The 15,173-nt window shown below is 47.5% G+C and overlaps 1 protein-coding gene across 1 annotated transcript in view; it reads left to right on the forward strand.

Annotated features, from left to right (window-relative positions):
• LOC118770483 (LARGE xylosyl- and glucuronyltransferase 1-like) overlaps positions 1–14,080 on the forward strand; it is a 43,609-nt gene extending 29,529 nt beyond the window's left edge. The window contains exons 7-14 of the mRNA XM_036518194.1: positions 379–491; positions 1,025–1,150; positions 1,853–2,008; positions 5,989–6,152; positions 8,639–8,917; positions 10,548–10,694; positions 11,137–11,332; positions 11,821–14,080. Coding sequence (XP_036374087.1) covers positions 379–491; positions 1,025–1,150; positions 1,853–2,008; positions 5,989–6,152; positions 8,639–8,917; positions 10,548–10,694; positions 11,137–11,332; positions 11,821–12,018 — 1,379 coding nt within the window. The 3' untranslated portion in view covers positions 12,019–14,080. The remainder of the gene's footprint in view (positions 1–378; positions 492–1,024; positions 1,151–1,852; positions 2,009–5,988; positions 6,153–8,638; positions 8,918–10,547; positions 10,695–11,136; positions 11,333–11,820) is intronic.
• Positions 14,081–15,173: the final 1,093 nt, after the last annotated feature.

Here is a 15,173-nt window from a genome sequence, read left to right on the forward strand (position 1 = left end):
GTGTGTGTGTATGATGATGCAGGTGTGCTGTTGTGTGTGTGTGTGTGTGTGTGTGTGTGTGTGTGTATGATGATGCAGGTGTGCTGTTGTGTGTGTGTGTGTGTGTGTGTGTGTGTGTATGATGATGCAGGTGTGCTGGTGTGTGTGTGTGTGTGTGTGTGTGTGTGTGTGTGTGTGTGTGTGTGTGTGTGTGTATGATGATGCAGGTGTGCTGTTGTGTGTGTGTGTGTGTGTGTGTGTGTGTGTGTGTGTGTGTGTGTGTGTGTATGATGATGCAGGTGTGCTGTTGTGTGTGTGTGTGTGTGTGTGTGTGTGTGTGTGTGTGTGTGTGTGTGTGTATGATGATGCAGGTGTGCTGTTGTGTGTGTGATTCTGCAGGTGTGATCCTGCTGCTGCTGGACAGGCTGAGGAAGCTGAGGTGGGAGCAGATGTGGAGGCTGACAGCAGAGAGGGAGCTCATGAGCATGCTGTCCACCTCACTGGCCGACCAGGTGAGTGCGCTGACACTAAGCCAATCAGATCTCCTCACCAGCAACAAGATGAGCGCGCTCAAATATGCAAGCCAATCGGATTTCCTCACTGGCTGTGCCAGTGAGTTTGTTGACACAGAAGCATGACTCACATCTGATGGGCATCCTCTCCACCTCACTGGCTTGACTGGCTGAAAGGAAACTTATGGCTGAAGCCACTATTCCAGTTTGCTGCATCATAGAGGGCCACGGTAATCCATGTCACCAGTGCCATCATGAAGGGCCATGATGCCACATTTTACCCCACCAGAGGACACTTTGATATCACACACCTGCAATATTAACGGTCACAGCTACTCTGGTCATAGGACAGTCAGAAGGACACCATTTTGCCATGGCAGTTTCGTATAGTGTATAGGAATCGAAAAACACATCACCCATGTGTTACACATGGAGACAGACCACATTTAAGCTACCTATGCGGAATAGAGGCGTAGGTCCCCCAATGCACTGGTTGCGCACAAATAAAATGTAATGTGTTGGTGTGTTTGCAGGACATCTTCAACGCGGTTATCAAGCAGAACCCCTTCCTGGTGTACCAGCTGCCCTGCTTCTGGAACGTGCAGCTCTCCGACCACACGCGCTCAGAGAAGTGTTACAAGGACGTGTCTGACCTCAAGGTGAGCTGTTGTCCTGGATCAGGGAGATGCTGAGGCACTGTGCGGTTCATTCGGATCGACCCGCGACTCGAGCATCTGTTACCGCCGTTACTCCGTCCCCCCGTGAATCTCCTCTTGGAAGGCGGACCGTGTGCGATCTCAGCTGATCTGTCAGAACAAATGGCGCGTTGAGCCCCCTTTGCTCCAGAACGCGCTGTGCCTCTTTTCTGCTCCATCTGGGCCTTGGTCAATGGAACTTGGCTCATGACTTGAACCTGTCATGTCTGGGAATCAACCCACCATGTATTTTAATGAGTATCAACCCCCCCCCCCCATCCTCTTTGTTTTAACCTCCCCCTTTCCTTTGTGTTCTATTCTGTCTCTCCGTCTGTCTCCTTTATCTTCTCCTTTTTTCTTTCTGTCCCCTCACCTCTCTCTATCATCTTTATCCTCTCACTTTATTTTTCTGTTTCCTCACCTCAATCTCTTCTCCTTCCTCTTTCCCTCTATCTCTGTCTCCTTCCTCTTTTCTTCCTCTTTCTCCATCCTCTGCCTTTTCTTTCCGTCCCTCTCCTTCTCTCTCCCTTTCTTTTCCTTTGCCCTCTCACTTGCTAATTCTTCATCCGTCTCTCCCGCTCATCATCCTGCTTTCCCTCTCTGTCTTCCCTCTCTCTCCTCCCTCCCGTTTCCCTGCCCCCCCCTCTCTCACTGTGCACCCCCCAGGTCATCCACTGGAACTCCCCTAAGAAGCTGCGCGTGAAGAACAAGCACGTGGAGTTCTTCCGGAACCTCTACCTGACCTTCCTGGAGTACGACGGCAACCTGCTACGCAGAGAGCTCTTCGGCTGCCCCAGCGAGACCGACCACAACAGCGAGAACGTAGGTGGCGCTAAGCGAGGCCGCAGAGAGAACCGCATACAGCATGAGTAAATAACGCTCACGCCCGAGAATCTGTGAGGCTCAGGGGCCGTCTGGAACGGCTGTCGCCGGCTTGTCCGTCGGGGAGATTATGAGTCATTCTCTTTGCAACCAGGGACAGGAGGCGCCATTTGGAGCTCAGCGTTTGGTGAGAGACTGTCCTTGATTTACACCGGCCTCCGGGGTTTGTGGCTCTGTTTTACCGTCATTATGACGAGCGTCTCAGGGCCATCTCCACGGCAGCCGTAGTTGTATCACAAGAGCGGAGCCTGCTGGGTGACCTATTGGTCACGTTGCATCGGGATGGCACGTCTCTCCCAGGCAGTCACACTCTGCTTCTGGTTCTTGCTTCGAGCCGTGCTTAGTCACACGTCCTTGTGAGACATGTCCCGGTGACCTCATGAGCGGCAGGAACCACTCTGGACCACATTTCTCCCTGACTGGGTCTGTCCCCTTGGTTTTCTATGCTGTTATTTATCATGCTGGTGGTCTGTGACACAAACACCAGACGGATACACTTACTCATCCGATCTGTTCATCATGCAGCTTATATTTACATATGAGGAACAGTTGCCGCATGCTGCATCCTTCATGGTCCTTTTCCACAGGCCGGACATCACCGGCATCGTCCAGGGCTATAATTTGCATCCGTGCATAGGTCAAAGCTGTGAGCAGATTAGATTCTAATTGGGGGATGAGGAAACGGGCCAGCTTCCACTCTACTACTCTCCTGCTAATGAAGTCTCCTGCAGCTGATGCTGAGCGCAGCCCGGCTCACTGTGCTGGCCCTGGCACGGCCACGCCGAGCGAGAGACAGTGGAGCGGAATTTTCCATCGCCCTGGTCAGCCCTGGCAGCGTGTCGGCTCCGGGGCAGGGAGGGTGGGGGAGGAGGGGGGAGGGGTGCAGCAGTGCGGGGCGAGATAAACAAACATCGCCGATTCTTGGAGATACAGCCAATCGCGGCGAGCCGCAGGGGGGCTTTTTTAATGAGGCGGATTCCTCTGGGCCGTGAAGGCAGCTCAGCCGCTGTGCTGCAGCGAGAGATCAGGAGGCTCAGTCAGGGGAGGAAACGGGGGCTCTGCATCGTCCAAACGCGGCTGCGGAGGAAGGAGGAGGAAGAGGGGAGACGTAGGGAGAAATCGAAGCACAGACGAGGGGTCGTGGTTGGGGAACGGCCCCTGTAAACAGGTCATCGGATCAAATCCAGTGCTGGATTGCTGCGCCCCAGGCTTTGGGCTTTGCCTGAATTAGTGTTGTTGAATTAAAAGGAGGCAGACATCTTAATTAGCAACAAGGGCAGCCTGAATAAGTAGGACAAATGTCACACGTCTCAAAACAAGCTTTTACAAATTCATTTTGTGATGGAGTGATAAAAACTGTGTTAGTCATTGTTGCTGTTTTTACCACAGAGCTCCAGATTTAAACGTAAGTGAATGGTCTCCTTAGGAGTTTCTCAACCATTGTGTTCCACCTTTATTTCCCTAGCAAGCAAATGAATAATGCAGTGCTAGCTGACATTGAAATAGAGAGGACGCGTTTATGAGGAGAGATTTATGGGGCTGAATTTGTATGAGGGCAGCACCTCCCGCTGTCCTTCGCCTCTGTCCCTGTAGAGACAGCGGGCCTGTCCCTTTGGGGGCCACACTTTCTTTTGCGTGAGTGAAAACGGTGCTGCTCTCCAGATTTCTGTCAATACAATGCACTTTTACCTCTTAATGTACCCCAAAAGACCCAAAGTCCTCTTAATCCTACTGTTCCTGTAAGAAGTCAAGATATTAGTGCCATAGAAACAGTTACGTTCCCGATTTGTAATGGTTCTTCTGTGTGTCAGTCATACATGAAGATAGTGATTTTTCATGATGTGTAAAGGAACTTTTTGGCTGAGATCAATAAAAGGCTTGTAAACCAAGCGTCATGCGTGGGGGGTGCTGTGAGAAGGAATCTGTGAGAGGAACAGGCTGGGTAGCAGGGTAACAAGTAACATAATTAATACAGAAAGAAAAAAAATTGGAGGACTGAAAGAAAACAGGAGAAAATGATGGTTCAGTGAAGGCAGCAAAAGTCAGTAGGTTTCAGGAACCCCGGCCTCCAGTCTCCTTGTACAGAGACTCTGGAAGAGCCTGGTGGTTGTTCTCCTGCGCTGGAGTCTGGAGTAAAACGGCGAGGATCATGGGATATCTGTCGTCTTCCTTCAGCTTGATTTGGGAGTGCAGAGCAGCCGTGATGGCTGCTGATCCAGGGTGGGTGCTTTGGGGAAGAGCCGCACTGGCCCGGTGTCTCCCTCTCTCATTGGTGCTGGAGTGTCCTCTGTACCAGAGCAGCACCTGGTGCTGTCCAGGGTGCCAAATCGAGGTGTGCGCCTTCCTGAGGAGGAGGAAATCCACAGCCCCTGCCCCTCCGTAGCACTGCCAGGCCCTGACACTGTCACGCTGAATCAGAACACACGTGCGCACACGCACACACGCATACACACGCACACACACGCATACACATGGGGCGCACATGCAGCAATTTCCTTTATAATCTCAAGATGATGCCTCTTTTGTTTCAAGATGTTTTGCACGTTGATCTACTGCTTTGATCAATGGTCCTACACCACTGCCATGAACAGTTAAAAGAAGCTGGCATTTGTTTACAGAAGGCCGACATAGTCATGTATTTATATTGCTAATAACATACTAGACTATAAACAGATAGATTTAGTTATAGAAACATTTGTAATAATCAGTTAAGTTAATGTCACTTCTTGTCATAGCTCATACTCTTTCTGTCATAGCCCATACTATCTCAAAGAAGTTAAGTAATTTATGAAATAATAAATTCCGTATCAACAGAAGAGGTACTCTACATGCTCTCTAGCCAGGCACTCTTGACATGACATTGTTGAAAATACTGATACAGGAATGGCGCTAAGCACTGTTCCCAACAGGCTCTCCCATTTGCATTGGCATAATCGGACAAATTGTGTCCTCAGTTAGATGTTTTCCGCTGTTTTTAACAAAGCTGTCTCCAGCCATTGATTTATTGATGCTGATCCTTAACTGAAGAAGCAGTTTGCTTACCAAATGTCATTGTCTGACTTAAACGCATCTCATTAGTAATATCATTTGACTAATTCACTCTGCTGGGAATGTTCTGGAATGGCAAGCAGCTTACACTGCTGTCCGTCCACGGCTCTGTAGTAGTTCCACTCAAATCCAGGCTAGATCACCAGAGAACTGCGGTCCAGGTTAGCAATAACTGGGGAAAAATCTCAAGCGTGCGGCTGAAGACTACATACAGTAAATAGCAAACAGTGCAGATTTGGTTTACCAGGGCTTAGCCAGTATGAAAGTGTCAACATTGCTGAATGTAACACAACTGAGTGAGTTTTGCCGGTCTCAAAGTGTCTCTGTCACTCTGCACAGAGAGCTTGTGACCATTATGACAGTGTCACTGTTATACAATTGCAGAGTGATAATAACCAGTATTACCGTGCTACTGTTATACTCTAGAAAAGTGATCGTTACCAGTATGACGGTATCACTGTTCTACATTAGGAGAGTGATTGTGACCTGTATGACAGTGTCACTTTTATACATTAACTGTGTGATTGTGGTCAGTCTGAAAGTGTCACTGTTCAACAGCTGCAGGGTGATAATAACCAGTATTACCGTGTCACTGTTATATATTAGGAGAGTGATCGTTACCAGTATGACGGTATCACTGTTCTACGTTAGGAGAGTGATTGTGACCTGTATGACAGTGTCACTGTTCTACAGTTGCAGAGTGATAGTGAACAGTATGAGAGTGTCAGTGTTATACACTGGCAAAGTGATTGTGACTGGTATGACAGTGTCACAGTTACACTTCAGCATAGTGAATTTGTCTGCTGTGACAGTCGAATTGTTGTTCTACGTTAGCAGTAGATCGTGAGCTGCGTCTCTGTCTTCTCCCACAGCTCCAGAAGACGCTGTCCGAGCTGGACGAGGATGACCCGTGCTACGAGTTTCGGCGGGAGCGCTTCACCGTGCACCGCACGCACCTGTACTTCCTGCACTACGAGTACGAGCCGGCCAAGGACGGCACCGATGTCACGCTGGTGGCCCAGCTCTCTATGGACAGGTGAGACGCATCCTACTTCCCCTGTCTGCAGGGCCAGGGCCCGAACAGACAGCCTCAGTAGGTCATCGGTGTCCAGTGGCAGGCTGATGTTGCAGTGAAGTCTTAAGTTGTTCCAGAAACCGAGAAAGCTGAAAACTCATCTCTTCAGGCTTTATCTCTAATCTACCCTCCTCCCTATCCATCCTATCTATCCCTATTTTCCGTTTTAAAAAAAGCACTTAACTTTAGCACTTTTCGATAACTACTCTTAGCATTGTGAAGCACTTATTTGGAAGTTTCTCTGGGTAAGCACGTATGATAAATGACATGATGTGATGTAATGTAATGTAAACAGCTGCGACTGTTAGAAGATAGGCTCCCTTGAGGTCAGAGCCCTCTCCATTTACACAAATACATTTTAAACATTGTCATCTTTTGCTATGAACAAGTCTGGTTTGCATAATTTGTTTTAGATGGAGCAGTAACTTGATATCCTTGTTATGCTAAAATGAGGTTGAATTTTTCAGGTATTAAGGGGAGACATTTTAATATTTTACTTAGTAGTACTTAGTACTTTACTCATATGCAGCCAAACTAACCACACAAAACCAGAATTGTCAACTGCCACAACATGTTAACCTGGAGTTTTCTTGCCTTTTTGTTATGACAGATTAAGTGGCAAGTCCAGTTGTGGATGGGAACCCTAATGATTTAAACTCCTGGAAATTTTATGATCATTCAAGCCTTACTCAATAAAAACAGTTACATTTCTAATCAAAAATAACAAAACCTGTCATCTTAACGATTTTAACCAATCTTTAAATCAAGCACCAATCTTTAATAAAACGGTTTATAGAGAAAATGGTGATTAACCCTTAGGTCAAACTGATTTATTCCCTTTTTGTGGCAGAGGTATTGACATCTTAATTAAAGATCGTTACACCCCTACTTCCTGGAGCACCGCCATGCTCAATGCGACGATAATAACCCCACTGCGGTTTCTGCTTCTTGTTTAGCGAAGCCTAAAAAGTCATGCTCCCGTAATCCTCATGTGGGATGTGGAGCACGCGTTCTCATTATGCCACGGTTCAGTCGCTCGTTAAGTTCCCGGCGCCTTTGACAGATCAGCCCGGAGCAGGATGATTGATGGCCAGGCTGAAGCCTGCACTGTGCGGGCTAAACATGAAGCTTGTTGCTTGTGCAGTTTGAACACATCCCTAAGCGTGCCGTTAATTTTTTTAATTATTGGAATTTAGCAGATGCTGTCATGCAGAGCCACTTGCGTAGGTTACGGTTTTTACATGATATCCATTTATACAGCTCGATATTTGCAGAGGCAGTTCTGGGTTGACCCTTGCCCTTGCAAAAGGGTACAACAGCGGTGTTACAGCAGGGAATCAAACCAGTAACCCTTTGGTTACGAGCCCTGCCCCTTACTACCATGCTAAACTGCGGCTCCTAACACTGGCTGAAGGAGCAGAGCCAATGTTGAGTGGTCTCTTACTGCCCTTTTGTTTCAGTGTTTAAAGTCTACGTGAGATTCTAAAGGCCAGACAGTTGCTTAAAAACAGAGAAGTCCCTTTATCCACTGCTCAGCCCAGCTGGTAAAAAGGGATTAAAACTTGCAGATTATCCTGAGGTATTCTGCTGGGTATCAGTTGTGTAAGCCGTATCAAATTGTGTTTTGATAGGATTAAGATGCAGTGCACTCTGCTTAGAAGCGTCATATTCGCAGAGAAAGATTTGATTCGTAAGGGCAGTTGAAATTTAAAAGCAGATTCACAAATAACTGTGTTAAGTTACCACTTAGGTTTAAACAATGCTTTTGTGTTGTTTAATTGAGATATGTCCTTAACTAAAATCAGGAAAAGTGAGAGATGAATCTGCAGTTTGGCTGGATTATAGTTTAAAGGTGCGTAAACAGCAAAAACATTCACTCAGCAGCACCTGGTACCCATACTCAAAAAGCAGTCAAAAGCTCAAGGACACCAAGATAGAAAAATTCTGGATTTAATAAAACATGAAGTGCATGTTCACAGTACAAAGTGAGGAGCAAACATTTTTTTTAGTGCTCCTTGCAGTTTTTACTTTTTTTTGGGTGTGAGTTATCGAAATTATTTTTATTTTTTAGTGTCTCCATGACAACCGGCTGTGCACATCTCATGCATCGATCCCCCTCTTTTAGAACCAGGGTCTGAAGGTGACACAGAATTGTAGGAGGAGGACATTATATTACACTACATTACATTATCGTCATAGCAGCTGCTCCTGTCCAGAGTGACTTACATAGGTTGCAGTTTTATCCACTGATACAGCTGGATATTTACTGAGACAGTAGCGAATTAAATACCTTGCCCAAGGGTACAACGGCAGTGCCCCAGCAGGGAATCGAACCACAAACCTTTTGGTTATGAGCCCCGCTCATTACCGCTACACTAAACTGCCAACCCTGAGGTGTACCTGTGAGCTTTGTGGTCAGTGGTTAACGCTGTCGCCCTGTCCCGCAGGCTGCAGATGCTGGAGGCCATCTGTAAGCACTGGGAGGGCCCCATCAGCCTGGCCTTGTACCTGTCGGACGCCGAGGCCCAGCAGTTCCTCCGCTACGCCCAGGGCTCCGAGGTGCTGATGGGCCGCGGCAACGTGGGCTACCACATCGTCTACAAAGAGGGCCAGTTCTACCCCGTCAACCTGCTGCGCAACGTGGCCATGAAGCAGGTCAACACGCCCTACATGTTCCTGTCCGACATCGACTTCCTGCCAATGTACGGCCTCTACGAGTACCTCAGGTGAGAGGGCCTTGTCCCGAGAAGGCAAGCTGGAAACTGCCATTCATGGCAAGCCGGGCTGTGGGGTTGAACTGGACACTGGATCTTTCAGGATGGTCAGGAAGGAGACTGCTAGCCTTCATTGATACAAGCAAGGATTTCACATCACATATTACCCCTTTAGACTAAGGGCATGGAGTACATGCATGTCTAGGTATTCGGTTAACCACAGATTACTGTGTAACAGGTAACGCTGAAGATTAAAGAGCAGTCTGAATTACAATGTGTGGAAAACATTGTTGGATTCACAGTCTAAAATCCTGATAGATCCTAAAAGTGTAGCAGTGGCCCCCATGTTTCAGAATCACAATAGACAGGAGTGAGAGATGGGTAGTATGTTGTTCAGTGATGTATACGGAGCCATTGTTAACACCAACAGAGCACAGTTGTTCCAAGCTGGTGCACCAAGCTCCAAGTGAGTGCAGCACTGTGTGGAATCCAGCCCCTGTGTCAGACAGCGTGTTCACACCTTTCCCGTGAGAAACGCTAGCGTTTGTTTGCGTCAGATGCCCTTTTCTAATTCGATTTGGGATACAGTTCTTGTCAGTAGTTATTTCAGAGCCCGGTTTTAAGGGGCAGGCACAGTGGTATTTGTACAAGGAGCAGAAACATGGTAGAGGGTGAAGGAGAGAGCCGAGCCGGAGCGCGCGTGCACTCGTACAAAGTCAAATTTACCTCCCCCTCTGAGCAAATAGCGGTGTTCTTTGTTTCATTTACCGTGAGTTATAATGTGGTCTGGGTCATCGGGGACTTTCCACTGTCGAGAGGGAAGTAAAACTCTTCCGAGCGAGAGAGCTCATTTTCTGTCTCCTGCTTTATTTCCATTCTGTTGGTGAGCCTGCAATGCCACACTCTATTCAGTACCATTCCCCTGACAAACTGTCGCTGTGTTTGCTGAGGCTAGATTGGGGGGGGGGGGGGTGTTTTAAAGGGAATATTATCTGAAGCAGTGATCTCTGCTTTTGTCCTTCAAAATTAGGCCGATAACTGTTAGTGTTTGAAATGGGTCAACAAAATGCATTCTGACTTCATTTCCATTCCTGATTCAAGCATTTCAGGGCTGCAGCCCTTTCTGAACGTGATTCCAGAGCTGTTGATTAAAGATTTATATGACCTGGGTTTGGTTGGTGACAAGACTGCTTGCTTTGTTCTTCAGTCCTTCTGTCCGTAAAGAATCAGCCTCATTTTCACTGCCAAACCCTAGTCATGCTCTTATCTCTTTTACCACCAGACAATAATTACATTATCGGCATTTAGCAGACACTCTTATCCAGAATGACTTACATATGTTACAGTTTTATCCATTTATTCACATGGGTATTTACTGAGGCAATTGTAGGTTAAGTGCATGGCCAAAGGGTACAGCAGCAGTGCCCCAGTGGGGGATTGAACCAGCAACCTTCTGGTTACAAGCCCTGCTTCTAACTGCTACACCACACTGCTGCTCATACCCTTTGGCCATTTACGTATACTCCAGATACTGATATGCTGGATGTGGCTGATATCCCTGTTGTTGAGTGTGATCTGTGATGGGGGAGTTGGCATCTGTCAGCCCTCTCCTGTCCTTACGGACTGTTCTTTTCTCCCTCAGGAAATCTGTGGTGCAGCTGGACATGGCCAACACCAAGAAAGCTCTGGTGGTTCCCGCCTTTGAGACGCTGCGCTACCGCCTGTCCTACCCCAAATCGAAGGCGGAGCTGCTGTCCCAGCTGGACATGGGCACGCTTTTCACATTCAGGTAAACCAAGGTGACCCGGCTCCCTTCTGCCGCACACCTGGCCAATTTAAGGCTAGTGCTGTTTGCTGTAACATTGAGTCTGCTGTGGTTCCTCCTGAATCATAATAGCTCTCAATTCACCATCTGGCCCAGCTTTATGGTAGAAGAGAAAGGAATGAGGGGAAAATTGAAAACCAAAGGAATTTAAACGTGGACTTCTTTCTAACACATCAACCATTAAGTGCTTTTGAGAAGTTGTAGTAGCAGTTTGGCGTTGTGTCCATCAGATTCAGTTTTGGTATGACTTAGATACCTAAGTTGCCTCATGGATATTTCAGGAGTATGAGGTCCGTATTTCTGAATCTGTCATAATTCTTGACCTACGTTATTCCTTTCTCAGAGGTCTGTAGAGGTTAGCAAACACATGAGATGAGTAATCTGTGACCTGCACCACTATGAACAGGTACCACGTGTGGACAAAAGGCCATGCCCCCACCAACTTCGCCAAGTGGAGGACGGCCACCACGCCGTACCGGGTGCAGTGGGAGGCGGACTTCGAGCCTTATGTGATGGTGCGGAGGGACAGCCCGGAGTACGACCGCAGGTTCGTGGGCTTCGGCTGGAACAAAGTGGCCCATGTCATGGAGCTGGACGCCCAGGTACCGCCTTGTCCCCAACACGCTGCCCCCCATGCAGACAGAGTCAAAGTATGTTCAGTTCAGTATGGAGTTTTCAGGTTTAGCAAAATTCAGAATTTTGACTTCCGATGTGTAGGTTGTCAGTGAGCTAACGATTGGACCATAAGAAGAATCTGACTTTTGAACTTGACCTTCTTCTGAACTTGTAAAGAGAACAGCCATATATGTGATATTCTTGACATGAAATTTTGGGGGTGTAATTAATTTTCCATGTTTCCAATTTAATTTTGAATTAATTTTCCATGTTTCCAATTTTCTCTGTAATATGATAAATCATAGTACAGAGATCCATTTCAAGCTACCAAACTGATTTTCTTGATCCAAGATTGTTCACTTGTTGTCTCATGGAAATGCATTCATGAGCGTGTTTTTGTATGTATATGCCCTTGTTGGGGAGTGGTTGTCGGGAGCAGGATCGTGTGTCTCTGATGTTTCCCTTGGTCCTGCAGGAGTATGAGTTCGTGGTCCTGCCCAACGCCTTCATGATCCACATGCCGCACGCTCCCAGCTTCGACATCACCAAGTTCCGCTCCAACAAGCAGTACCGCGTCTGCCTCAAGACCCTGAAGGAGGAGTTCCAGCAGAACATGTCCCGCCGCTACGGTTTCGCCGCGCTCAAGTACATGACTGCGGAGAACAACAGCTAGGGCCCCGGGGCTCCAGGGCCCCGCCCGTCCAGGATCAGACACTGCCCTCTGTCCAGGGGGGGTAAGAAGACTGCAGCCTCCTCCGGTGAGGCATCACTCACGGGGTGTCAGGGGGGTGGGGGCAGTTGGGACCACCGTGGGTGATGAGGAACACTCAGAAAATCTCAGTACACCCCAGTCCTGCTGCAGGGATCTGGGAGTGCTGCTGCTTGTTCAGACATTGAGTAGATCGCAGAGGCTAACTGTGGTTTTGTGGATCCGCCTTGATGAAACGGGTTAGGGAAACTGGTTTTAGATTCACTGGCTGTTTAGGTGTTCAGTCTTGTGGGTGCTCAAAGCTCATTAAAGATGTTTTAAGGAAAAGTGATGTGGTGAATGGAAAAAAGTTTCATTAAGCCCAACACACCAACAGCATAACATGCCAATAATGTGATAGTCTTCAATAGCACGGGGAAGTAATTTATATTGCCGTCCAATAACTACAAACACTGTTCTCCTGCTGGTTTTGGTTTTCATTGAATGTTGTAGGTGTATGTGAAAAGGAACTGCTTCACTGGGATTAGCCTTGAGAGGAGTGGCCATAGGAGGCCTTGGCCTATGTATGGTCATATGGTCACACGGTCACACACACACACACACACACACACACACACACACACACACACAGCAACACTTTTCATTCATATTCAAGTGTGCGTGCCAGTTGAGTGGGTAATTTTAAAGGTTTTAATGTTTTGTTTATACCAGACAGTAACTGCTTCAATCTCCATTAGAATTTGAATAAAGGAATTCCATGGTTTGACTGTATATAATGAAAACATTTCTCTCACTGAAAAAGGGAATTTAGAGTCCGCTGCAAAGTGTCTGCAGAGAAATACTCAGTGGACTGTGATGTTTAGACACTACTGAATTTATTTCATAATAAACGGCTGATATGATCAGAATACATTTCCTGAATCGCCACAGGGGAACTGCATTGACATTTTTTACTTTTTGCTCATTTTGAGAAACTTGTTTATCTGTTTGTTTGTATATTTATCCTGTGGGAACTTTTCTGGATGGCTCAGCAGTTAGTACTGAGAGACTCAGAAGCTTCATGCGTGGCCTCAAGGACACTGATCTGTGGAAAAACTGCTTCTGTCTACGGATGCTTCAAGAGAACTGGTCAGAGTGCAGGCAGTCGTCTTCTGCTGGCCTCGACATTAACTTCATGAAAAGGTCATAAACACTGGAATAGACTGCAGTTCTGTGGATGGAGTGAGCCCTTTGGTCCGGGGGTTGTCTGCTTTTCCCGGGAGCCCACTGTCCTGACGCTCCCTTTGTGGTCCTGGTCACCCTGCCAGCTGCCAGCTGCTCCACCTGACTGTATCACACTTAAGAGTGACACTGGAGTTCTCATTTCCAGTGGAGCCGAAGGAAGGACAGTAATGACTCATTTTGTTTTTCCTTTTGTTTCTCAGTATTAAGTATCAGTATGTGTTTACAATTTTATGGTCTAAAATAAGCAAGCAAGCCACTAATAAATGCACTACCCACAAACCCTGGGGCTGGAGGAGGGGAGTCTGCTCTTACAAAGCCTGGTCAAAGGTATCCATGTTGTGTGCCCTCAGTCAGCAAAACTGCACAGAAGCTGTGGAGCTCAGCTGGGCTTCATTAGATCTGGATCTGCTGACGAAGAGCACAGAGAATTGGATCAACCCATCCACATACTATTAAGATCAGTGGATATGCAGCATGGTTGGGATGCCAACAAACTCACCCGGTGAGACTGGTGCTGCAGTTGCAATGTAAAGTGGACAGTATAGCCAGCTTTAAGTGATAATCAGGCAACTCAAAGATAAATTTGGCAGTATTGAGCCTGAAATAGCCATCTCTCCTCTCAGCCATGAATGAGTAGCCCTTGCTGTAAGCCAATGGGGTGAGTTAAGTGTAGCTCCACCTACTGGCTAACAGTGCAGGAGCCCCATGTCTGGCCCAGTCATCGTCTATGACAAGACCTGGCAGATGGAGTGCGGGGCTTGGCTGTGTGCGTATGTGTGTAAGTGGGCTCTGTGTGTGTGTGCGTGTGTGTGTGTGTGTGCGCGTGTGCGTGTGTGTGTGTGTGTGTTTGTGCGTGCGTGCGTGTGTGCATGCGTGTGTGTGTGTGTGTGTGTGTGTGTGTGTGTGTGTGTGTGTGTGTGCGCATGTGGGCTGTGTGTGTGTGTGTGTGTGTGTGTGTGTGTGTGCGCGCGCGCGCGCATGCGCGAGGGTGTTGTCAGAGTGAGAGCTGGCAATGGTAAGGACACTCTGTGTTTGGGACATGCTGCTGCCTAAATAAAACAAATGAAGAAGCTGGTGGGGCTGAGCGGTGTTCTTTAAGAGCTGTTCTTCTGCAAACGCGGGATAATGAGAAGTGTCCACTTCAGCGCCTGTCAGCACACGCGCTGTACACTGGCCACACTTCTTTACACCGTCTCTGCAGCTGAGAGGCAGGCACGCTGCTGTGCCCAGTGGCTTGCAGTGTAAAAAGTGGCTGTTGATTGTGGGAGTGTGCATGGTGCATAGCCCATGGGAGGACCGCATACGCCTCTCTGCAGTGCTTCATGTGAAGGGTTCAGGAGATGTAAGGGTAAGTGTAGCATCCTTTTACCTATTTGTTTATTTTTGCAGGGGGTGGGGAGTTTGGTGGACAAATGTGGGATATGGTTGTTAAATGATGTTCCTGATGTTACTTTTTGTTCTGTGTTACATACCCAAACAGCAGTGTTTTTGTTGGTTAATGCTGTAACACCAACATTTTCTATAACTTCTGACTGTATCTGAACAATCCTCAATTGTTACGCTGCTGACAGCAGTGGTTAAAAAGGTCCCTTGTGCTCTAACTTGGTCTCCAGGGGAAATACTTTACAAGCGCTTTACAAGAACGAAGTCATCAGGTACATGGAGGACTACGGGACTCAAACTGGCAACCCCTCGCAAAGACCATAATGTGTCACATCATTTCCCATGAGGCTTTTGGAGCAGAGAGGTCAGTGGAACAGCTTTGCTGTGACTTATGTTCAGAAGATGTTGGCAATGCTACTCGTATTCCTTGTGTTGAGCTTGTGGTGTTAGGCCTTCTGTTTCTGTATTCTGCAATAATGTGGTTGCATGGGAAAGAGGCTGTGTGGCTGTCC

This window comes from Megalops cyprinoides, chromosome 23 (assembly GCF_013368585.1).
Source record: "Megalops cyprinoides isolate fMegCyp1 chromosome 23, fMegCyp1.pri, whole genome shotgun sequence".
In the NCBI taxonomy this organism is placed as follows: Eukaryota; Metazoa; Chordata; class Actinopteri; order Elopiformes; family Megalopidae; genus Megalops; species Megalops cyprinoides.